The sequence below is a fragment of the Crocodylus porosus genome, unplaced genomic scaffold (assembly GCF_001723895.1).
Source record: "Crocodylus porosus isolate Cpor-Errol unplaced genomic scaffold, CroPor_comp1, whole genome shotgun sequence".
NCBI lineage: Eukaryota > Metazoa > Chordata > Crocodylia > Crocodylidae > Crocodylus > Crocodylus porosus.
In genome coordinates, this window is record NW_017728896.1 from 217,101 (window position 1) to 241,180 (window position 24,080).

At 47.7% G+C, this 24,080-nt stretch overlaps 1 protein-coding gene across 1 annotated transcript in view; it reads left to right on the plus strand.

Moving 5' to 3' along the window:
* ZBTB16 (zinc finger and BTB domain containing 16) overlaps positions 1-24,080 on the plus strand; it is a 160,134-nt gene that overhangs the window by 83,193 nt on the left and 52,861 nt on the right. The window contains exon 3 of the mRNA XM_019556532.1: positions 20,225-20,311. Within this exon, the coding sequence (XP_019412077.1) occupies positions 20,225-20,311 (87 nt within the window). The remainder of the gene's footprint in view (positions 1-20,224; positions 20,312-24,080) is intronic.

A 24,080-nucleotide genomic window follows, 5' to 3' on the forward strand; every position in this document is an offset into this window, starting at 1 on the left:
ACATGCTGAAACTCTGCCCCAAAATACAGGCTTGATGCATGGATCACCCAGGGGAACGGTAAGGTATGTGCCCCGCAGGTCAGTCTGATGTCCCAGTAGACCCTTCTTTGCTTTGCAGTTTGTGTCACTTGGACGGCACACTCTCTGACACAGTATACTCCTGCGGGAGCGGGCAATGCCCAGTGCCCGGCAGGATCGCGGGCGTGTAGGCCGGCAGTGCTAAAATGCACATCTGGAGGTAGGCACCGTTGCAAAATGTGAGAACCTGCAGTGAGATAGTGGGGGGGGAAACGCCGTCCTCCCAGAAAGCAGAGGGGAGTTGCTTTTGCATGTCAAAGAGTTGCTTTTGCATGCCAGAGCATACGTGGGTGTGCGTTCTCAGGGATGCTCACGCCATGCGTGCGAGTCGCACTGGTGTGTATCGTGGTTATAAAACTGCAAACTGAGCTGTGCTCTTAATTCTGTGGTCAGGGTGTTCTGGCGAAGGTCACCCAGCAATATCAGTTACCGTTGGTTTTTAAGGTAAAAATCGTGGCAAAATCCAAGCATTTCAGTTTGCGCTGAACCAACCGAGTGCTGAAAGAGTCATAAGCATGCACGATGTGGTTGCCTCCAGGTTGCTCTTGTCATTAAAGCTTCTTGAGGCACGCCTGCAAACATTGCAGATCAAGGAGGCGTCTCGTCTCCCCCACCCCTTCCTGCCCCAGCTCTCTAAGGAAGGACGTGGGCCGGGTGCTCGGGGAGGGGCAGGGAGAGCTCCAGGCGATCGGCTCCTGCAGCTTCCAGGCTCCGCGGCCTCAACCAGCAGCGGTTTTCTCTGAACCAACAGGTGCTTCTGCAGCTGGCTGCAGGCACGAGCTCGCTGGGTTTTGTTTTAAGTGGGCTACAGCAGCCTGGATCCAAAACACCTTCTCTGCACAGCTGGGCCGGAGTCACCAGAGAGCCAGCTCACTGCGTGGGTTTTCACCTTCTTCCCCTACAGCCCATAGCAGGGCCCTGGTCCTTTTAGAGGACTGTGTCCATGGCGAGTCTTGCCCTTCCAGCTTCAGCTCTTGTGGCGTTACGGTTTGGGCATTTAGCCCGCTCCAGAGTAGAGGAAGCGGGCCTCTTTGCAGCCCTCTCTGTTCCTATCCTGTGTGTTATCTGTGCAGACATCCCTCAGGGACTTGCTTACCTCAGAAGAGTTGCCAAGAGTTGAAACCAGAAATTGTGTCACCTGACACCTATCTTATAGTGCGTGTGCACACATGTGGGTGACACCCATGCTAATTCACCCCGCCAGTCCCCGTGCCACTCTGCCCAGAGCCGCGTGTCCTCGTGCAATGATTTTCTGGATGGTTCGGGGCGTCTGTGCCAGTGTTGGTAAGGCCATGCTGATCCTCTCAGTGTTATGCTAACACCGAAGTTGGGGCTGCGTGATTGCTTTATTCCCTTGTGCGGCTTAGCAGGTCACGTAGGCTGATGCCGAACCGGTTGGCAGAATGCACTGAAAAGCCGAGCGCTGGCTCTCGCGGAGGGCGTGCTCTTGAATTCAGTCTCTCCGACCCAGCCTGGGGTGCTGTGTTTGGGGTCAGATGATGGTGACAATGACCCAGCTGTGGCAAGGCATGGAGAGGCCTCATCCTGCTCTCCAACCTGGGGAAAGCGTGCCTAGGGGAGGCTGCTGAGCTTACAGCAGTGCTCATCTGGGAGCGGAGGTAGTGCTGCCCGTCTCCTGGTCCTCACCCTCCAAATCTTCTCCATGGCCTCCAGCGCCACGGCCAGCACCGGGACTCCACAGCATCTCGCAGTCGAGCAGCACACGGATTGTGCCCGGCGCAGGGGCTGGAGGGACTGTCGTGTTCCTTGTGCCATCCTTTGAGGGCGGCCAGAATCTGATCCCAGGCTTTTAGCCAGTTGCTCTGGCGGTAACGGTTGGGGTGGATGGAGGGGGTGTCCATTTGTCATCAAGGAAGGGGAAAAATTCAAGCAGGGGCTTAGAGGGCTTCTGAGGACACGTGGCCCTTGGAAACATGCTGTGGGAGTAAGGAGGGGGTGCCAAAGTTGGGGGAAGCTCCGGGGTCTGCTCCTGCCAGCGCACCGCCACGGCTCCGACGCGTGAAGGGCTCTGACACCTGAAATGGAGAGGCCGCCTCTTCTTTCCTCCCGTCTGATGTATAATCTGCATGACATGAAGGCAAGGTGATGCGGGCTCTCTGACTTCAGCTGCTCGTGTGACAAGAATAAAGGAGCATCCTGACAGCTGAAACATGGCAGGAGCAAAAAAAAAAAAGCTGCAACAAAAGCAGTGGCAAAAACGCATGGAGCAAAGATACCCGAGGTTCGCCGGCCATCCCCTCTCCCTGGCCGTTTCGCTGCGCAGTCTCCAGCCCGTCCACCTCCCCCCGGCTGCTGGCACATTCCCACCATGGCCGAGTGTTTTTCAGGGACCGGCTTTATCTGGCCAAGATCTAAAGCTGCGACTAATTCATTTGCTACCTATCGCTAATGAATGTAAACTTTTCCTTCCTCTTCATGTTCTGCGGTTATCTCCTTATTAAGCGTTGAGCTATGGAAGATGTCATATCGCCGGGCGCCTGAGATGGAGCAGATAGTTTGAATGTTTTGGAAGGCTGGTGCCTCCCTCTGCTGCGTGTATTGTCGTTATAATTAATATTACTGTTTGCCTGCATTGATGTAAAATGAAGAAGAAAGGGAAGCACTGAGATTCTTTGGGGATATTTTGCCCGCTCCCCCTCCTTTTGAATTTTGGCTGGTATCCCAAACTTATTCCCAGAGTGATGTCATCGGCTTGCCGGCAGGTCTGGATGTTCTGCCAGCATTCCAGAGAGTTTATGATCATTCGCAGATGTGCATCCAAGAACACACTGTACCCAAAGCAGAAATTAATGCAGGCTTGACTGCTGCCCAACCCTCATACACAGGAGAGAGGAAAAAAGAAAACAAAAACTGTTTAATGCTGTTTATAAATTATACACTGGCTGATGAAAAATACATTTCTTCCCTCCCCCCCCCTTCTTTTCTGCCTCAAGAGCCTAAGCTGAGACTAGAAGAATATGGTTTGCTTTTTAGCTCCTGTTTTGGCTGGAATCCTAGACCCTGCTGCTGATCCAGAGCCAGGGTATTTTTCCCTTTTTTACCTGATGAAATATATTTATTTTTCAGCAGTCGCTGCCACTTTCCCTCTCTCCTCTCTTTTGGATGCTTTTTGTTATTCAAGGTGTTTCTGCTAAGCATTATGCATAGAGTGTAATGCCAGGACCCATTACACCATGGCGCTCTCTGTAGCAAATAAATCTTATGCACATCTGTCTACATTAATACTGCTAAATATATGTGATCATCGCACTGTAACCCATTTTCTCTCAGGTTGCTCTTCATGCATGCGAGATGGGAAAGTTCTGAAAGTTCATTGCTGGGCGTTGCATTAGAAAATATTCCCTGCCCGCTCGCCCCCCAGCCTCCTGAAACGAGGGGGATCAACGGGGTTCGGAGTCGGCAGCCGGGTTGGGGGTGAACCCGGGGGGATCGGCCCCCTCTCCCCTGCACCCCGCGCTTCCTTCCCTCCGTGCCTCCCCACGTCGCGCACGACCCATTTACATGGCTTTTGTGTTTTTTAATACTGCTAATGTTTATCATTTGCCCAACAGGCTTGACAGATTTTGTTTCCTGTAGAGCATCACGGCTTTAAAGCCCCCTTGTTGCTAAGTAGCAGCCTCCCTGTACTGTAATGGGCTGATTTTGTATTCCGTTCAGCACTGTATCTTATTTTTGTATGCAAGACAAAGTGTTTTGATGGAGGACGATTGCAGAAGTGTCTGGAGGCTGTTTGGAGTTTTATGGGCTGTACAGTACACTGTGTGCTTTCTGAACAGAACACAGGCTGTTGAATTTTGGATTGGATTTGTCATTTTTTCCCCTCTGAGAGGAGGCTGTCAGATAGAACATTACTTTAAGGGTGGAGGAAAAGTGGAAATTATGTAATAACCTCTTTTTTTTTTCTTTTTATTATTATTTTTTTGTTGCTAAAGTGAAATTATTATTATTATTATTTTTTTATCCTAAACCGTTCCCCTTTACCCACCCCCTTCCCAAGCAGCCTCTGAGTATGTGGAGCAAGCTAACAAAGTTCACATAGTCAGTCCTTGGTCTCATCTCTCTGTGGTTTAGTGAGGCTGGCATCTGGAAGAAAGGACTTTCTTCCTCCTGGCCCAGCTTCTCTAAATGACTCGCAGGATGGGTTGGGAAGGACTTGTGTGGAGGATGGCAACTTCAGGGCTGGATTCCTGGCAGGCACCTGTCTCCCCACGAGCTTTTAACCTTTCATGTTTCTGACCGTGAAGGGCAGGGAAGCTGAGAGCTGAAGCCCTGTCATGGGTGACACCGGACATGCTGAACACTGTCAGCTGCATTCCTAAAATGGCAGGCAGGGCTAAGCACATGCCAAGCCAAGCAGAGGGCAGTGGGAGCAGCCAAGCTCCCTCCATTCTGACCTTCACCTTGGTGGCGGGCGGAGGACTCGGGCGCTGGCGACGTGGCACAGACCTGCTGCAGTGCCTGGGGACGGGGGCAAAGTCCCTCGGGCAGAATCGGCTGCCTTAGCTCCGTTCTGCCCGGGAGAAGGGTCTCGCGTGCCTTGGCTGTCGCGTGCATTGAGCTCTGCATTCTTCAGAGGGCCCGGAGCATCCTAGCGAATGGTTCCCCAACCATCGGGGGGGGTCTCCTTTTCTCTCATTAACCTCTCTCAGAATTGAGCTGTGAGGATGCGATGTAGCGTATGCCCCTGTTTGCCTGGCTTTTGCAGGATAACTGTGGCAGCCAAAGGGTCACCCCTTACAGGCTCCAGTTACTTGTTTTGTTAAAAAGGAAACCCCTCTTCCTAGTTCAAAAGCAGCTCGGTTGGATGGAGGAACATCCTGGCGGAGCTGTTTTAAAGAGATCATCCAGTACCTATTTTGAATGCATTGGTACAGCTCTCTCTTGTATCACTTTTGGTTACTGCCTCCTGCACAAGGGAGGAAACCATTTGGAAACGAGCTGGGTCAAATATTTTCCCCAAATTGCAGAGTTACTCTCTTCCCATCCCCTAAAGATGAGGAGATGATGGCAGGGAGGTAGCAAAGACAGAGGTTCACAAAGAAGCATTAAGCCTTTCCTGCAGGGTTTCTGGCTCCAGTCCACCACACTGAGCAAGTCCCATGGAGAGGGCATCTCTGATTCTGCAGACTGCTTTCAACTTGGCCTTGAAATCAGTGGTCTTCACTTGGGGTAAATCTAGAGCGAGGCCTGAATCAAGCCCAGTGTGATGTCGGTGAGCAACCGGCAGCATTGACGCCCAGGACTGGAGTGAGAACGGGGGGGAATTGTCTTGCTCTGGGAGACATTTCTGACCACTTTAAAAGCGGGCTTTGTCTTAGTGACTACTAATGCTTACAACCCGCTCCTCCCTGAAAACACAGAGGTTGGTTTCTAGCTATGGCCAGGAAAGTCTGCAGGACCCTTTCTGGGTGTCTGCGGAAGGAAATGATTTGCAAAATGAAGCAGCAGAGTGCATCTTGGGGTTGTGGGTACCCACAAAGAGCTCCCCCCAGCAAAGGGGCCCTTGGCGTTCTTTGCGGCTGGGGAGAGAAGACGCATCGGTGGGAAATGAGCTGATCCGTGCCGAAGACCTTCTGCAGAAGAGAAGAAAATCAAATGAAAATGCCCGGGACGCGGGAGCCCGTCAGGATCTCCGGCTGCGAAGCGTGCCATTGCTTGGGGCAATGAGAGAGCATCCAGGAAACACGCCCCGGTCACCCCCCCCCCGCCAACCTCTCCGCACAGGAAGGTTATTATCCAGGCTCCCTTTATGCGAACCGTTCGAGAGGCTTTAACAATTGTCTAAACATCTATAATAACTTGCTACGGATCTAATTGTGCGGAACCAAAAGCGCTACCACTGTACAAGGCTATTTGTGTGGAGGCTCGAAATCTATATATATGGTGCAGAGGGAGGGCTGTGTAGGTTTTTAATTGAGGCAGGGCTAGGTATGAGAGAGGGGCCACGGGCTTTTTGGGTCTTTTGTGTGTGTGTGTGTGTGTGTGTGTGTGTGGTTTTTTTGCTTTATGATTATTTATTTGCCCAAACAAGGATGCGGCGCCCTACCGTTGAAGCTGGATGCCGCTTGTCCTTTTCCTGACGATCCTTCCCACCTTATGGGAGTGAAGAAGAGCATTTAGGCTGATTTGAAATGCATGAGCCAGTCAACCAGATTGTCCCAAAGATAATAGTTGATGTTTATAAACCTGCTTTAAACCGCATAAACCATTATGATTGTGCAGGAAACGGAATTCAACAAACTTGACTTGAGAAGGAGGGGGGCTCTGTGCCGGGTGGGGGCTGCTCTCGTATCCTGGGCATTTTGTACAATGAGGTTTACATGAAAGCTGAAAATTGTTCCTTTGCTTTAATAGCACAGCACAGACCATTACCTTCCAGATTTAAAAATGAAATGAGCTCATCATATTTGGTGACTTACACTGACATTCATGCTCGATTTAGAAGCCTGCCTTTACCTTTCAAAAACCTGTGCTTCTCTTTTTTACGTATATATTCAATTAGTGCATTTTTTTTCCTGGTATGTTTTTAAAATAAAAAAAAATAAAAATCTCTTGCCTTTCCTTAAACCTCCAAACCTGTTTTTTGGGGTTTTTTTTGTTTTTTGGGGAGGGGAGGTTGGTTTTTATCTTTTGGGCCCTTTTCCTTTATAACTTCAAATGCTGGAGATTTTCATAACTGTCTCTTCCATTTGGGTGAAATAGGGGAGAAGGGAAAAAATAATAATAATAATAATAATAAAGTGGCTTTATGTGGGCAAAAGAAGAAAACAAGAGAATGGGGTAGAGAACAGGCTAAATTTAAAATTGTAATTGGCTGACTTCCACAGGCTTGCGGGTGTTTTAATGACTCATAATAACTTCATTTAAAACCAGCTGAGCAGAAAATAGATTGGAGAGGAGCCTCAGGCCATTATGGATTTGTTTTTTTTTTTTTTGGTTTTTTTTTTTGGTTTTTTTTTTTTTTTTTTTGACAAGCTCTGTTTTCGGCAGCCAGGAAGGCACTCAGAGGACTTGGCTGTTTTTTCTCTCTTAGAGTTGGTGGTCTGCCCAAGAGAGATTGTACAGAAACCAGTTGTTTTGGGGATTTTTTTTCTGTTTTTTCTTTTTTTTAACTGATTAAAAATAGATGCCTTGAGGTATTATTTTAGCATCACTGTGGGTTTTTTTTCTTTGCGCTTTTGATGTGGTAAATGGAACATAAATAAAATTGTTTTTGAAATTACTGAATTAATTAGGTAGTAAAGCAACGACAACGCATAAATTTACTTGGCGATTTTTTTTTTTTTTTAAATCCATATTTTTCTCTTTCTCCCTACCCTCTTGTCAATTACTGCACTTTAATAATATATAATCCACATTTTTTTCTATTAATCCCCTGTGTTTTTGGGGTGGAATATCGTTATTGTAAGTGAAATCCTGGCTGGATCGCTTCGGAAAATGCAAATTATGAAAATACAGTCAGAAGAGGACCTGATGTTCACTTAGTCCCTTTCTATCTCCCTATACTAGATGCAATGTTGGGCGAATAATTGTTATTCCTTCTCTTATTTTAAAGGGAGTGGGCTTATATGTGCGTTGGAGGAGTGTGCTGTTTGAATGCTTGCTCACCCCCATGTTTTAGACCCCGCTGTAGCATAGGATTAAAATAGTGTGCCTGCGAGGCAGTCGGGGTTAGTGATACAAGTGGATTTTTGAGGCCTTTCAACAGGAAAGGAAATGGGTCTTCGCAGCTGTGGCACTTCCCAAACAGCCCAGCCAAGCCTGCAGCTTTCCCCGGTCAGGGCAAAGAGGTTCCCCAATTTACTTCCCCGTGGCATCCGTTCTTGTTATTGAAGACACTGCTGGGCCCAGTTTCTGTAGCAATGTAGGGATTTTTTAGCTGTGCTAAATGTGTTTTATGGGGTGTCCGTTTAAGGGGGCTGCATTGGGAGCTGGGTCTCAGTGCCCTGTTGCAACACGGAGCAGGAGTCCCAGAATTAGGCGCTGCTTTTGCCGCTCTTGTGAGATGGACCTTTGCGTGCGCTGTCCCCTCTCCACCATTTATCTGGAAGTAATAAAGCCCTTTGCCACTGTGCACGTGAGCCCAGGTGAACCTGGTGAACTAGGGAGAAGATGGTGACTGCATGCAGCCGATCAGATGATTGGGTTTCTCCAGGGGGTGTTGCCAATCCTCTTGACAAATCTCTTCAACGGCTTCCTCTGGACTCTGGGATGAACTACAAGGCTGGCCTGATGATGATGATGATGCTGTCAAGAAATTGGGGCAGGATTCCATTCTTTCCAGTCCAGGCTACTGGGGCAGCCCTGATCATGAATGCAAAGATGTTTGGTAATAAGGAGTGCGGGTTTGTCCCTGCAAAGAGCTTGAGATGCTAGGGATTGATCCTTGCTTTGGGTGCCAAGAGTCCTGGGTTCAAATCGTGTCGTGCCTCCTACGATGGTAGTTATTTTTGCTGGGTGAAATCGTATGGCCTGGTATGCTAGAAGTCAGATGAAGCCAGAGATTGTAACTGTCCCTTGTCCCACACACCTTCAAGGCACAGTTTCCTTACTTCAGAGTCTTGTTCTGCGGGAAAGCCCTGCCAGACGTGGCTGTGGCTTCACAAGTAATGTGGCATCATATCGGACAGTGGCAGCCACTCTGCGGCCATCTGTTTTCTCTGTGAAGGAAAGTAAATGTCCCTTGAGAGAAGAAGCCTCATTTCCCAAGGTGGGAGCAGAAGACTTCAGCAGCCACTGAGACATCTCATTGCAAAAAAGGGGAAATCACAAGGCAGATCCCTGGACGTTCTCCTGAGACGATAGGTGTTTCTTCTGGGGCATCTCCCGTCATGTCTGGAAGAAGCAAGTTGGCTGCCTGTGGACCGCCGGGCGTCATCACGGTGTGGGGTGGTTGCACCTTGCTTTGTGTGCAGTGTGCCTCCAGCTGGGCCAGGCTGACTGATACCACGGCACTCGCCCAGGAAGAGCTTGGACAGCTCCTTGGTCGGTGCTTAGAGTTGGGGACAGGGACACTGTCACTTGGGGGCAGGCAGTTGGGTTTTTACAGGCTTCTTGATGACGCGGCTCGCTCCTCTGGGTGGTTCGGGTAGGTTCCTTAGAGCTACCTCTCGTGTTCGCCCTCCAAACGCACAGTCGTTTTTTGCCAACTTGAGCAAATTTGTGGGCCTGCAGCCTTGCAGCTGGAACATTTGGAAACCAACTGTTATGGATAGTCCAGTGCGAACTTTACTTGAACTTGGTGGAAATGAGAGCTGGCGTAATTCCCTCCTGCTTCCACACAAATAGCTTGGAGGGGCATCAAGGATGTTTGCAGCGACCATTATGCCCGCAGCATGATAGACCATTATAAGGCGATACTGTTTGACATAGCACTGGAACAGGTGACCCAGCAAGGTGGCAGACTCTCCGTCCTTGGAGGTGTTTAAGACCTGGCTCGACAAAGCCTTGGATGGGATGATAGAGCTGGGGACGGCCTTGCTTTGAGCAGGGGGGTGGGCTAGGTGGGACCTTCGGAGGTTCCTTCCAGCCCAAATTTTCTATGATTCTGCATCTCTCCCAGTACAGGCTGGCACCCTGTTTCCTTGATGGGGAGTCCCGTTCTGCTGAAGCACATACCTTTCCCATGTAACTGCCAGCAGAACTGTTTGCAAGTCCGGGCAGAATATTTCCTGTCATCACCCAAATACCAGGCAGTCCCTTTGCAGACCTATTATTGTGGCAGGAAGATGATCTCTTTTGCACATGGGGGGTGGCTTCTGCGAGACTGCACCTCTCCCCTGGCTTCTGTGGATAAAACCGGCACCCCTTTATCTGGGAATATGCAGCTTTTTACATATTTTTAAATCCTTCTCTCCACTTTCCCCCTTGTCATCTTGTCTTTCTCTTCACCACCATCCTCATAAAAGTTTATCACAGTCAGGGATGGTTAAATGGGTGTAGGAAAGCAGCGTTTTAGTAAATTGTAAAATTAGTTAGTTTGGGGGGTTAATGAGGCATTCCTTGTGTGCCTTTGTAGGAAAGGCAGGTTTATGAAGGTGTTTGAGCACCTAAGGAGTGGACTTGGAGCTTTTAAAGGCGACGGGGCCATTTAAAAAATCCCTATTTGAACAGTTGTGCTCGGTCTGTCCTCCCGATAACACGCTTGCCTCTATACGAAGTCTCGCGGAAAGGGGGTGGTGGCAGAGTGCACTTAAACCAGGGCATTTATGAGGTGGGAAGAATCGGTTTCTTCTTAGTGTTGCATTTGGAGAACGTAGACACGGGGCTCGATGCTTTACAATGGGAAGCAGCAAAGGCATCAGAGGGAAGGCTTCCAGCATAGCGCTTGCAACGCCCACCGCTCTCCGCAGAGAAGCCTTTCTGGTTTCCAGCATTGATCTGAGTGTCAGTTTAGTTGTCAGAGAGATTTTAATGCTTGGGACCCGATACAGTAAAACAGGGAGGTGCGTGGACCTCTCGCCCGGCCTAACAAAAAAAAAAAAAAAAGCAAAAGAAAGACAAGCGCAGAGAGTTAGTGCGGTAGGCAAAATTCCTGTCCTGTAAGTGATGCTTCAGACTATTTAACTGAATATCTATATTATTTTTAATGGACGGTGTCATCACGGGGCCCGTAAGGCAACACCTCAGTTGCAGTGGAAGGGAGGGAAGAATCAAAGCTCCGAAGCAGCCAGGGAGTCTAACATCCATGCCTGAGCCACAATTAAGGCTTCAGGAACACCAAAGGCAGGCAAACGAGTGTCATTTTTAACCAGTTTAGAACATTTTACTACTTCCTAACATCAGAAGTGTTAAAACTGGAGAGCCTATTTCTTGTCCTCAATAAAGTAATTAAACTGAATGGGTGTTGGGAAGTATTATTAGGTTGATAGTGACTAAAAATAGAAAAGCTCTGTTTTCAGATCAGCGGAGGCTTTCTGAAGGCTTAGAGCTATTCTGGCGGTGTCACTTAACCGGGACCTTTCAGCTGCGTCTCTGGGACTCAGGATATTTTACAGAAGATATAGTCAAACGATAAGGCTTGCTGCTTGCTTTATTCTAAAGTAAGACTTGAACCAGACAGCTGGCAGCTGATCAATTGTCTCTGCATATTGCAGTGTAAATGCCCAGGGGAGTCTGAAAGAATCTATTCTTTCTTTTAAATGAATTAAAAATAGTGAGGGTGCTGGAAGTGACTTTCTTGGGCATCCTTGCTTTCTTAGGCAGAAACCCACCATGGCTTTCGTCATCTTTGTTTGCTGGTTCTGGAAGGCCCAGTCCACCATATCCTTGACGTGGGTAATTCTGCCGAGCTCTTTTGGGTTCCCTGGAGCAAACCGAGCACCCAGCCTAATCTGTCAATGAGTCCAGCCACCAGGTCTGTCGCCTTTAGGAAGGATCCTTCCCCATGCAAAGGGGAGGACAAGGAACGAGGGGGCAGGCAAATTGGAAATACCAAGTTAGCATCTCGGCCCAAGTGGGTTATGTGTGTCAAGCGTCCCTTGAGAACGGGCGTGCATGAAAGATGTGTTGGGGTCTCGGGCATGCGCCAGCTGTTTTAAAGAAAGAAATCCTGGTTCATGAGATGAGCATGTTTCCCTTAATAATACCAAATGAGTTGCTATCTCGCCCTATGGAGAGCTACGTCCCTATGCAGGGAGAGATGGTAGGAGGAGGCTACTGCTCTGCTCCTACTGCAGAAGGAACGGAAAGGGCGCCTCTGCCAGATTAGCAACCGATCGAGGGGAACAGGCCGTGCACCCCTGTAGCATCCTTTGTGCTTGCAGGTACTTCATGCTCTGCTAGCGAGTAGAGCAGATGGAGATCTTTGAGCGCTGCTTCAGGGCCTTGGTTCCCCGGTGGTATTTTATGGGTGAAAGCTCTTCCATACGGTGTTATGGAATTGTTGGACCCATTCCTGTGAGGTCCAGCTCCCTTGCAGGGGGGGTGGGGGTGGGGTGGAAATCTGCCCCATGTGAACCAAAGAAGTCTGGAAGAACAACAACCCCCGCTGCAGGTAGAAGCAGGACATGGGCCCGCTAGGCTCAGGGCTCACATCCACGTCGTGGTGTTTTGAAGTCGTGGGAAGTTTTCCAGGCCAGACAAGCAGCAACCACAAACTCTTTACGAGCAACCCAGGTAGCACTAGGAGCTTGGCTTACAGTCATTTTGGTTCACCTTGGCCATGTTCAAAAGACAGTAATATTTCTGGGCTCTAGTAGTGCTTGATTTCCTCTGGGATAATTGCACCTTTGGAAGGCTTAAGCCCTCCCTCGCCGATCCAGGGAGAAGCTACAGCTCTTCCCCAGTGATGTGGCAGCTACGCAGCGCAAGTCGCTAGGCATGATTCCCCAAAAAAAGTATCATTTGCACATAGTGGGATGAATGTTTTGATTGTCTTCATGAACCTCCTTTCTCTCTCCCTCGGAAGGAACCTGCTTGCAGTAAGCAAGCCACCTATATGCGAGTCCACATGGGCTCTGCTTTAGTACTGCAGTCTTCCTAAGCTCTGCTTCCTGGCCAGCCAAAGACTGATGCTGCCAGGCCAGTTTCCATCTGACTTTTATGGCTCTGGCTTCCTACTCGTCGTAGCTTTGCCTGCTTCATCTAGAAGGGCTTTAGTCTTGCTCAACTGCTGCAATTGCCTGGGTCCAAGCCGATGTAGCCAGCGCAAGAAAATCCCTGGCTGCCAGGTCTCTGCAGGAGTTTGTCCATATGTGCTCGAGTGCAGTGTAAATCACCCGGCGCACACTCAGCCAAGTGTGTGTCGTCCTCCTCTTCCCCACCCCCCCCTTCCCAGTTGGATCTCGGGCATGTTCGATAATTCCAGCTTGATCTCCTAGCCACATGCAGGTTAATCTCCTCTTTCCTACCCTCGGTGATTACAATGGTTCTGCTGTAATTGCCTTTGTAGAGGAGTCCGGGTGTCATCAGTTTGCAGAGGCTGTAGGACCTGCTTTGGGACCGTGATGGAAGCTGTTGCCCTTGTTCCTAGAGGTCCCTTAGGAGGTTCATGGCTCCACTGTGCCAGGGGCTGTACAAATGCCAGTCTGAACAGATGCAAGGAAGGGAGGTGACAGACTGTCTGCTTTTGTTGCAAAGGACAGGTGGGTCCTGAGGCTTCCCAAATTTACTTTTTTGCTCGTTTTGTTTTCCTTTTTGTCAGGATAAATCAGAATTTATTAAAGATGTTGCTTTGCAGGTGGCAGGCTGGTGGCCTGAAAGACAAGTGAGAGGGGGAAGAGACAGCATGTGAAACACAGACCTGGTGGGAGGAAACTGGTGACAGTCTGGGTCTTAGAGCTACTAGCATAAAACAAGGGGCAGGGACCATTTTTGCCTTTTGGTATGCACAGTGGGGGCCCAGATCCCTGACTGCAGTGTCTGATGCTAGCACAATGCAAAAAAGAGGAGGTGGTGTCAAGGCTTCAGGTTTAAATAAACCCCCGGCCTAAATGCAGTCTTTTTAAGCCAAGGGCCCTGGAGGTGGATTGAGTTTATGGACCGGGAAGCCTCCTATCCGGGTTGTCAAGGAGGTGTCTGTGCTGGGTGCAACCCAGTGCTCAGACTCTGTCTGCACATGCATTAATGCACTTTAGTTAATGCATATTCAATCCAGTACTTGTGGGCATTTGTGCACATGTATGTGCCACAGCGCCGGGCACATACATTTATATAAATGGCGAAACGCGTGTCAGCACTGAGAAAATGCCGGCCGCGCGGTTTTTTAACTAAAACACATTGGATGTGTTTCAGTTCAAAAGAGCACCACCACCATTTCCTGTGCGTTGATGCACATTTCACTGTTTATACAAATGTATGCGACGGAGCACCGGGCACATCAGCCCACATACTCTTCAGACTCGATTAATCGAGTCTGCTCTGACGCACTGTATTTCCAGCGTGTTGGAGCAGACAAAGGTACGTGTATAAATGCCTTCCATTGTGAGGTAGTAGGAAAATGCGCATTAGCCTGTCTTAATGTGCATTAACTGAACAGCACGGTTTTTAAAGTGATGCTTAATGAACATTAGCCTATTTTAACGCGGATTAACTAAATAGTATGGTTTTTAAGTGACAATGCACACGAGCCTATTTTAATGCGGATTAACTAAATGACATGTTTTTTCTAAGTGCCACTTTAATGCACATTGAAGTAGACTATTATGCATTAAAGCACACGTGTAGATGTGCCCACTTAGGAGTCTGTGGGAAGGCAGAGGGGATGTTGGCCTAGAGTTAGGAGGCCGAAAGATTGTTCCCATTCTGGTTTTATTAGTGATGTTCAAATGCTGAAGCAGGCTGGGTTTGGAAATATGCCTCAGAAACTTAGTGGTTCTTAGCTGTCTTCATATTTATTCCGGGTTTATTTTCACTGCCACCACTCCGTCTCCATAAGGGAGCAGAAGCTGTGTTGTAAACGGCCGGTCCTCCGTGGGTGGTAGCGGGCGTGCTGGCAGAAGACACTGTTCTTTGAGGGGTGCAGTTAATTTCTCCTGGGCTGCAGAGAAGGGGCGATAAACCAGGTAGCTGTTTCCTAAGTTCAGGGTAAGGGATAGGCCCAGACAAGGGAGGAATAGGAACGATGGAGGTTTCCAGCCGCTCTGGAGGGCAGCAATGACTGTGCAGAATCCGGCTGAATGGAAAAAGCAGCCTCTCCATTGTGTGTTTATGCCAAGCCTTTGCAGCAAGGACCTTTATTAGGCAGGGGCTATAAATTTCCTTGTACAAACAGAAATGTAAGGCTCTGAGACTTGTGTGCCAGTTACAAGGCATGCCCTCAGACACAGCTGACACTTGGCAGCACGTTACGTCCCATCCCATTGGGAAGATCATCCAAAGATATCTATATACTGTAGTCAACAGAGTCCACTTGCTAAAAATACTGCCCCCCCCCCTCCAAAATGTTGTTTACATTTTAATGGGCTAATAGTTTCTATGGGTGGTGCTAAAACAAAAACAAAAAAACCCCCACGAGCTGCTGATGTATTGCTTTCAGATATGTCATGCTCCCTTTAATAAATATCTTGCTGTTGGGTGTTTTTTCGGTTTTTTTTTTTCTGAACCCTGTTATAATAAGCTCAGATGTTGGATGACATTTTTCCTGGTGACTCACGTAGTAAAATTAACCTTGAACTATTTACATATTCAATCACCGTATTCTCCGCATCTCCCCACCCCCTACATGTGTACGTTACAGGAATCCTGGCTCGGTATCAGTTTTTGTTTTGTTGATTAAAAACAAAAAAAATTCCCTGCCTGGAGTACACATCTACTTGAGTGCAAGAACACACAGTCCTGGCCTTTTGAAAATTGGCAGGCAGTGTACTGTTCCCTGACTGATAAGAGGTACTGTAAATAAAACTGTACAGCAGAGCCTGTTGTAAAATGCTCTATGTCTGTACTTATTGTTCTGACAGCTTATGCTTTTTTGGGGTATGCTGTTTTGGTACACGCTGTACTTCCTTATGTAACCAGGCATGCATATCTCATCAGAACATTCAAGATGTTTATTTTAAAATCTCAAGGAATTTTTCATCCCCCCCAGATGCTGGCAAGCTCTTTTTTTTAATTATTTTATTTTGTTATATTGCGTTTTTAATATTTGTCTGTGAGCTTCCCCCCTCCTCCCCCTGCCATGAGTTGGAGCTCACATTTTTTTTTTGCACATTATTGGATGGCATATGGTTGTCACTGTGCCTGTATCCCACGCCCACCGGGGAGCGGTTTGGGGTTGCTTCGTATCGGTTTGCAGAATCGGATGTTGAACAAAGTTCAGATTTTAAGTTTTGAAGACCCAGCTAGACAAAGCCTCAGCTGGGATGATGTAGCTGGGGCTGGTCCTGCTTGGAGCAGGGGTTAGACTAGATGTGACCTCCTGAGCTCCCTTCCCACCCTCATTTTCTTTGATTCTGTGATGCTTGCAGGGGGGCTGCAAAGAGGACGGAGCTGGACTGACCTCACTGGTGGCAGACGACAGAATAAGGAGCAGTGGGGTCAAGTGGCAGCCAGGATAGTTTAAGTTGGATATTAAGAACAACCTTCTCATTAGGAGGGCGGTGAAGCACTGGAACAGGTGACCTGGAGAGGTGATGCAGTCTCCATCCTTGGAGGTTTTAAAGACCCAGGTAGACCAAGCCCTGGCTAGGATGATGTAGTTGGAGCTGCTTCTGCCTTGAGTAGGGGGTTGGACTAGATGTGACCTCCTGAGCTCCCTTCAATGCTCGTTTTCTGTGATTTTGTGACTTCTAGCACAGTTTCTGTCTCCATCTTGCCTCCGTGGCTGTTCCAGGTACTGTCTTCGGTGACGAAGGGGTGGCATTTGGGTTGAGGAATCTGAGAGGCCGAGAGCCTGGGGTACGTACGCACAAGACCATAATGCTAGCTGAGCCCAAACAGGGTCCAAGGGGCTTGTGTGAAGCAGGTGCTTCGCACTGGGACCCTGTTTGGGCTCAGCTAGCATTATGGTCTTGTGCGTACGTACCCCAGGCTCTCGGCCTCTCAGATTCCCTTGGCCTCGCTGCCCGTATGTCCGCCTGACCCAGTTCCTCCTGCCCCCGATGAAATGCAAAACTTCAACACGTCTCAAGAGTAGGGAAGAAACTGTTGCGTCAGGAAAATTTGTGCAATTGTCAACTTTTTAAGTGTCTAGGAGAAGTAGAAAACAATTTGAAAATGAATCAGTTCTGACCTATTTAACATGCTGGTCTAGCTGGGATGGCACGCAGCAGGTCACCATAACCTCATGGGTTGCATTTTGCATCAGTGGGTTTGAAACCCTGGTGGAGATTCATTGCCCCAGCAGGTATTGACAGTACGTTGCGTGTATTGGGTTTGAAAAGGGTATAAGTGACTAAGTCCCCGTGACTCGAGTCACTGCAGGGCTTTTGCAGGTTGCATCCATTTTTATCAGAGGCAACATGTGGTGGCCTAGATCTTTTTAACAATTCCTCCCTAGTCCCAAAACTTCTGAAGTCTCTGGCCAAACCTCCGTTTTCGTCGCGCGCAGAGCAGCTTCCTACATCAGGGCGCCTTGGCCTTTCCGTTGTTGTTCGTCTGTTATTTTTTCAGGAGTTTATAGAAAACTAGATTGTACTTATCTATATCTGGGCTGGGAAGTGACATAGCATTGTTCATCTAAGAAGGTGACTTTTGTCTCAATGCAGAACACAGCAATGCAACAAAGTCTTCTCTGTATTGCAGGCTTCAGGGAAGTTAGAGACCTGTTCGAGCATGGAGTACGTCCCCCCCCTTTGAGTTCAGGATATAATCTTCCAGCGGAAGTTGCCATTATTTCCCTTGGCAATTCTGAATCCTCCTGGGCTTAGGTGGGAGTCCTGGGTGCCGAACGCTGGTAAAGCTCTTGATTGCAGCTGGAAGGCCTGGCTACGCTGCTAAAACCAGGCACCTGTATGTGTAAGCCAGTGAAAGCTCCCTTAACTAATCAACACGATGGCATGACTTTCAGGCTCCCTGAGAATTTCAGCCTCTCTGACTTCTCATGGACTGCAGTGACGGCTTTGGGTACTGACACCTTTGAAAACCAGGCCATCAGGGCTTCACGTTGCCTTTGCCATGCACGCTTTCATTTTGTGCCATCCGCCCGCAGCCGGGGCTTGTTGATTGCCTGTACCAATTCATCTACTTTCTAGGTATAACAGGAAGCCGTCCCGGCCTGCGCTGAACTTGTTAACACGCTTCCTCCTGTTGTATATTGCTGCCTCTAATGCAGTGCGGCCAGCCAGAAGAGCTTAGCTAGCAGAGAAGTGAGTCATTTCAGACTTGCACTCTGAGGCCCTGAAAATCAAATGCAGCATCCTTTAAAAAACACCGCGCACCGCAAATTAGCAACTGCTTGGGGTAAAAGTGCAGGCTGCACGTTACTTCTGCTTAGAAAAAGTAAATGGCTTTAAATGAGTTGTCATGTGTCTGCAACCAGACTCTTCCAGCCTGGGCCTAAGAGATTTCAGCATTTGGCTATTGTCTGCATGGGCAGCACCGACCGGTAGGAGCTGTCCTGGCCTTTGGGGTCAGCGATCTGGGAACAAAACATTCTCTGAGTAGGCTCTGGCATGATGGACTGTAATAGTTCGCAAATAGAAGTGACCTTTCTAATTATGCTGGTAATAGAGCCGTGTTTATTATTAAAGCAGTACTTTGTTGGGGAGGGGAGGGGGCAGCCGGCCTCATATCCTTGCTCATTCTCTTTATCGCCTTCCCCTTTGAACTGGTGTTGCAGGTTTGGCCGGGAGTCAGATCCGTTGCATCTGTTGTCCGCTGGTTCTCCTCCGTAAAAGAAGCTCTTGTGAAATAATTTGCCATCGTATATGTATTTCTTTTAATTGCATGCGACTGAAAGGAGTGAGCCCTCATTGATGCCTTTCTGAATGTGTTACTGGCTACATGATGTCACTGTAAGGCTTTTTTTTAGGGGTGGGGGGGAGACACAGCCATGTGGCTAATGCACACTTGAGTTGTTTTGAATGCAAACTTGACATCATACCGAAGGCAGCAGAGAACAACATATGCACAGTAAACAGGCAGACTGTCTTATTGATTAACAGATGAGACCTCTATTATCGATCAAAGCTTGGCGAGAAAATTTATCACTTTTAATTTCACTGCTGCCAAATATTTCTGCCTGTGAGCCAGCCGTTACTAAGACAATTTAAAGGCAAAGGAATTCTCTTTTTTTTTTTTTTAATGGATCTCATGGCACCTCTCTCTGTTTCTGTACCTGCTTTTGTCTGCACCTGGCTCTGAAAACCTGTATTCGGAGGGGGGGCAGGGCAGGGCATGGAGAGGGTGTTTCTTGGACCCTGCCTGGAAGGGCGGGATGGAGATGAGAATCATTATCTGAATTCCTGGAAATAAGCCACAGAGCAGTTTGATGTCTGAGGATGGGAACGCTTTCAAATCGAGCAGGGAAAGCTTTGTAGCTAAGGTACAGACAACAAGTGATGAAGCCCTTTTTTTTATTCTTCCCTTCATACCATCTTGAAGGTTATTCTGTCATACTCTAATCCATGTTTAGTTTCTTACAGCAGATGAATCAAACTTCAAAATCTCACAAATGTGTTCACAGCTTTGTCCTAGCAGCATATGCTTAGAAGATTGTGTATATTGTTAATCTATTTTTATCTGCAAGTTACTTATCTGCTGTTAGACATCCTGTTTTTTTCTCATTTTAACTAGAGCCTCTGACCCAATACATGCAGCACATGCTGATAGCAATTTTCTAAGAATTCCCACAAATACCACATCTCTCTAATAGTTGTAGAAATATCTGTGCCTTTCACTAAATTGTGTTGTTTCTGCCACGTTGCTTATCAGATGGTGCCGTGTTCTTTCTTGCCGCCTCTCCTTTAGATAGCGGGACTCGAACTGCTACAGTCGGATGGGGGTGCAGGAAACCAATTAAAATGAGATCAGTTGCCGCTCTGATGGAAGTCATTGATGTCTAATGATTTTTTTTTTAAACAAACATTTAATTTCTTGTTGAAAAGCAGCTCTTCCGTTTTAAAAAGCAACGTCACATTAACCGCGCATTCGTTTTCCGAGCCCTTTTTGAACAACACGTTTTGGTTTTGGTCCTGCAACGCGCATGCTTCCCCCACCTTGCTTCTGGGTAAAATAGGACTTAGACGGCTATGATGTGGAGTGTGAACTGTTTTGTCCTTCTATCGAATGGGTTTCCCATTCTGCGAAGCGAGAGACCTTTTTTTTTTTTTTTTTTTATTACTTCTTGGGAATTATCCTAGTTTGTGTCATTTTTCACATTGATCGCACAAATTGGACCCATAGAGGATTGCTGTAGCATGTCCTCAAGAGTGGATAATTCCTGTTATCAGGTGCTGATTGGAACGCTGTTTTGGTTGGCGGTATTGGACACTGGCTGGTTTAAATTGGTCTCGTTTAAAGCAAAATCCCCATTAACAATTGCAGCTTTCTGAAGAGCCCAGTCCCTGTTCTAGCCAGCACCCAAATGTTTGTGGCCCTCTTCCCTTCCCCCTATAGAAGAAATGGCCCACGTTGTGCCGTCTCCTGTTGGCAGAGGTGTTTCAAGATGGCATTTCTGTCGAAGCATCCGAAGTTGTCCCCGGGGATGGGTACCTTTATAACGTACTTTCTCTTTCTCTGTCTCCAGCGGGTGCCAAGGCGTTTGTCTGTGATCAGTGCGGTGCGCAGTTCTCAAAAGAAGATGCCCTGGAGGCCCATAGGCAGACACATACTGGTAGGTTGATCTTTTTTTGTTTGTTTTAAACTCCTTCCCTCCCAAAGGTAGCTGATGTCTGGATGAATTCCCCCCAGTGTCTTGTCCCCTCTGCCTTCTGACGGGAGTGTTATCCATCCACCTGATGCTGACAGTTCAGTCGTTCCCTCTTGCAAAATGGGGCTCAGGGCCACAGCAGCCTCAAGCCTGCAAAGTGGCCTCGCTGCTTCTGGTCCGAGGGCTGCTGCGTGCAGGGCTGTTTGCTGATAGCCAGTTTTGGGTGAAAGACGATGTAGACCGCGCCGAAGGGAATCAATCCTGCATTGAATGCAGAAGAGGTGAGACCGAGATCTGTTTTCTCCCAAGTACCAAAACCAGGGTGTAGAGAGGGAGACTCCAAGTTTGATCTTGGTTCCTGGAGGCAAAATAATCCCTAGATGTTTTGCCTGCATCTTACATACCAGCCTGGGAATCTCCTAAAAGTTCCCCCTGAGCAGTGCAAGTTGGATCTGTCAGGGGGGTTGAGAGAGTTGTAGGTGCAGCAGAGATTGCCTGGGTCCATGTCCAGCAAGATGTTTGTCTCCATTGTGCTAATTTATGGTGTCACCTTCCCTCTAAGCTTGTGACTCCCTAGACACAGCCCTCCCTCCCTGCTTTAGATTTCATTTCAGCTCTTGGAGCCCTTCTGTTCTCTAGGTAGGTCAGGGGCTGAGAGGAAGAGGTTTCAGCCAAGCAACAGTTCAGAAAAGAAGCCAGGCTCTTTAACTCGAGTCCAAAATCAGCTTGCTGACAAGGTGTTTAGTGGACGCCTGGCTGCTGGAGATGCTGTAAAACTAGGCTGGATGGAGCCATAGAGCAATGGGTATTGCAAGTGTTCGTTAGCTGGACCTGCACAGAGCCTGCATTTATCTAGGGGAGATGTTCGGGGACTAAGCTAATGAGTTCTTCTGCCGTTCCTTAATCTGGAGCGTGTTTCTCCTTTAGGCTACAACCCAAGTGTGGCCTGTGAAAATGGAAAACTCGCGTGTTTTCTCCAGATGATCGTGAAGAGCTGATGAAGGAGAAATGCATGTCATCTCCATGCCTAAGCTAAATACTTTCTGAACCATCAGATCGTATTTTCAGCTGTGCTGTCTAACATTCACATAGAAACTGCTTGACAGCTGCTTTCGCTGGATGTGAAGTGATCTGCCAAAGAGTTGTTGGGCGCGCAATATTTAAAAAAAAATCTCAGATGGTTTGAATAGAACCTAAGAAAAGGGGGCTGGGGCCACTGTCTCCGGGGAGCTGAGATCTTTCATGCAAGCAAGTCGGGACGGGGGAGATCCTGTTTCGGTCTTTTAACCTGATAGCAAGTCCTGCCCCAGATCTGCTGTTCCATCCCGCAGAAAACATGTCAAGAAATCCACTATGGCATTATGTATACAGGCTATGAAAAGTTCATTTGCATAAGTAGTGACCTGAAGTGGCTGCCCAGCTTCCTGTAAAATAATTTGAGTGCTTACGTATACCTCCAACCCACAGACCACTGGGAAGAACCAGGGGAGCCAGAACAATGCTGGTCTTTGTAGGCGTCCTCCTGGTGAGCGCTGCACTCCTGTCCACAATATCTCTCTTCTTCAAAAAAGGAAAGCGAAGGATGGCTATTTCTCACTTAGGCCTTATGTGAGCTTGTGCTGCTCAGAGGTGTTATCACTGCCAGGGAAGTGGAAACAGGCAGGAAGCACTTATTATCTACATCAACAGTTGTCTTGTTGAACTTTCTCACCTGCTAGCAAAGAAAACCCCCAAAAAACAAACCAAGAAGTGCAGAGGGTGTGGCAGTAATATGTGAGGAAAGGGGTATCAGTGTTTTTTCCTGCTGGGTCATAGCTATCAGTACCCTTTCCCCAGACCTGAGAATAAAGAGGTTGAAGTAAAATGCTGTCGTTAAAGAACTGTGCAATGTTGGTTGCTCAATCACATTTCTCGGTTGTGGGTGAGGTTATCGACCTGCTTAATTCTGTTTGCCGAAACCAGATTCTTCTTCTTCCCCCTTCCCCCCTTAACAATTCATTCGTTGGTATTTTGACCAAAGGGAATTATTATGTGGATGCAAAATTCAGATGAAATATTTGATAAGAAGGATTGGTACGCATTTTGATAGGTCGCCGAGACTATCCAGCAGCTAAGATCACAAATAAGGATGTTACACGTACCTTGGTCGTATTTTTAAAGTTGATATAAGCATGGAGGAGCCAATGAGTGCTTGCAAGTCTATGGGACTTGTACTTCTAAGTCATGTAGTCAGTTTGAGACTCCTATTCCCAACCCTTTTCATCTGCTGATATGAACAATGACTTTGTCCTGCATCTTGCATTCTGCAGAGGTCATGTCTGATTGACGTAGGGTACGTATGGAGTTGATTTGAGAAGCCGGTTGTACGTCAGGGCAGCCGAACACTCAGTCCCTCCAACTCAGGTTTCAGGAAGTAAATTTTTTTGTTGCCTGGCTTGAGGGCATGTGCTAGAGAAAGAGAGACGGACGTTTTTAGGGGGTTGGTTCTGGGGTTGAAGCATAGCTGGGACTCGGTCTTCATATAACGGTCTCTGAGAAGGAAGCTCCAAAGAGTGGTGTCTAGACAGAATTTCACCCCTGGTATAAGCAGGCGATGTATGGAAACCACCTTGCTGTGGTTCTCTTCCACACGACTTATTGATGCCATCTTAAATCCATGATCCCCTTTTTTCCCCCCCTTATTTCTTCTGCTTCTCCACCCAGCAGCACCTGACCGTGGTGATATCTTCTCTATGCTGCCTTTTCCCACCTAGGCTGACCCTAGCCTTAGCGGTTGGATCATTGGAGGGGCTAACACCCCAGAGTTGTGTCTTGATTTTTCTTTTTGTTCAGATATGTGTAGCAACAGTGTGGCCCCAAGGGGAAAAGTCATGTAGTTGAGTGGTACCTCCACTTGGAAGAGATGTAGAGCGTGGCTAGAAGCAGGAGCTATGGGCGGGTTTCTAGGGGGTGGGAGATGCGGGACAACTACTCAGTCGTCCAAAGTTTAGCCATTCCCTCTTGTGGTGGTATATCCTAAGCTCTTGTTGGTATGAGCTGCTTGGTACTCTTGATGCTGGACATTAATGAGGTAGCATCTCGGTGTAAGTGGATAATTTAAGTTAAAGCTGTTCTTATATTGTCTGAGAGCTTCAGTTTCCTTGTTAATAAATGGCCTGTTTCGAAGTAAATCATCACTGATTGCATGACATCTGATGGGTTTTACTCTTAACTGTGTAGATATGCCAGGGCCAAAGCTGAGCCCATAGTGATTCTAGCTAGTATACAAGGTTGAAGCAAGAGCAAATGAAGAGCCATGTATGCATACTGTGTCTCTCTTGCAAGCTGCTGCCTAGTACAGGAGACTATTAAACAGTAGCATTTATATTGCGGTGTTGTTTTTAATTCCCTTCCAGCTCAATACAATTTGTAAGTGCACAATATCCCAAATGGGTCTCTGAAAATATGTAGGGATGGCATGCAATGATGCATGTGATGTGTGATTAAGGCAGCGTTGCATGCATTGCTCAGCATGAAGGCAGCGGATGTAGGAAACAGTATTCCAATTCATACACAACCAATTTAAGCTAATTTGACTATTTATTCCCTTGGTGGGGAAAATGATGGTAACTGTATCAAAGAGCAGTCAACAGTTGGCTTTTACCTTCTTGTCTTTGTAGTCCCCATTCTTTTTTGGTTAGCAAACACAAGGGACTCGCTCAACTTCATATGTTGTGATTAAGCAGGAATGCCG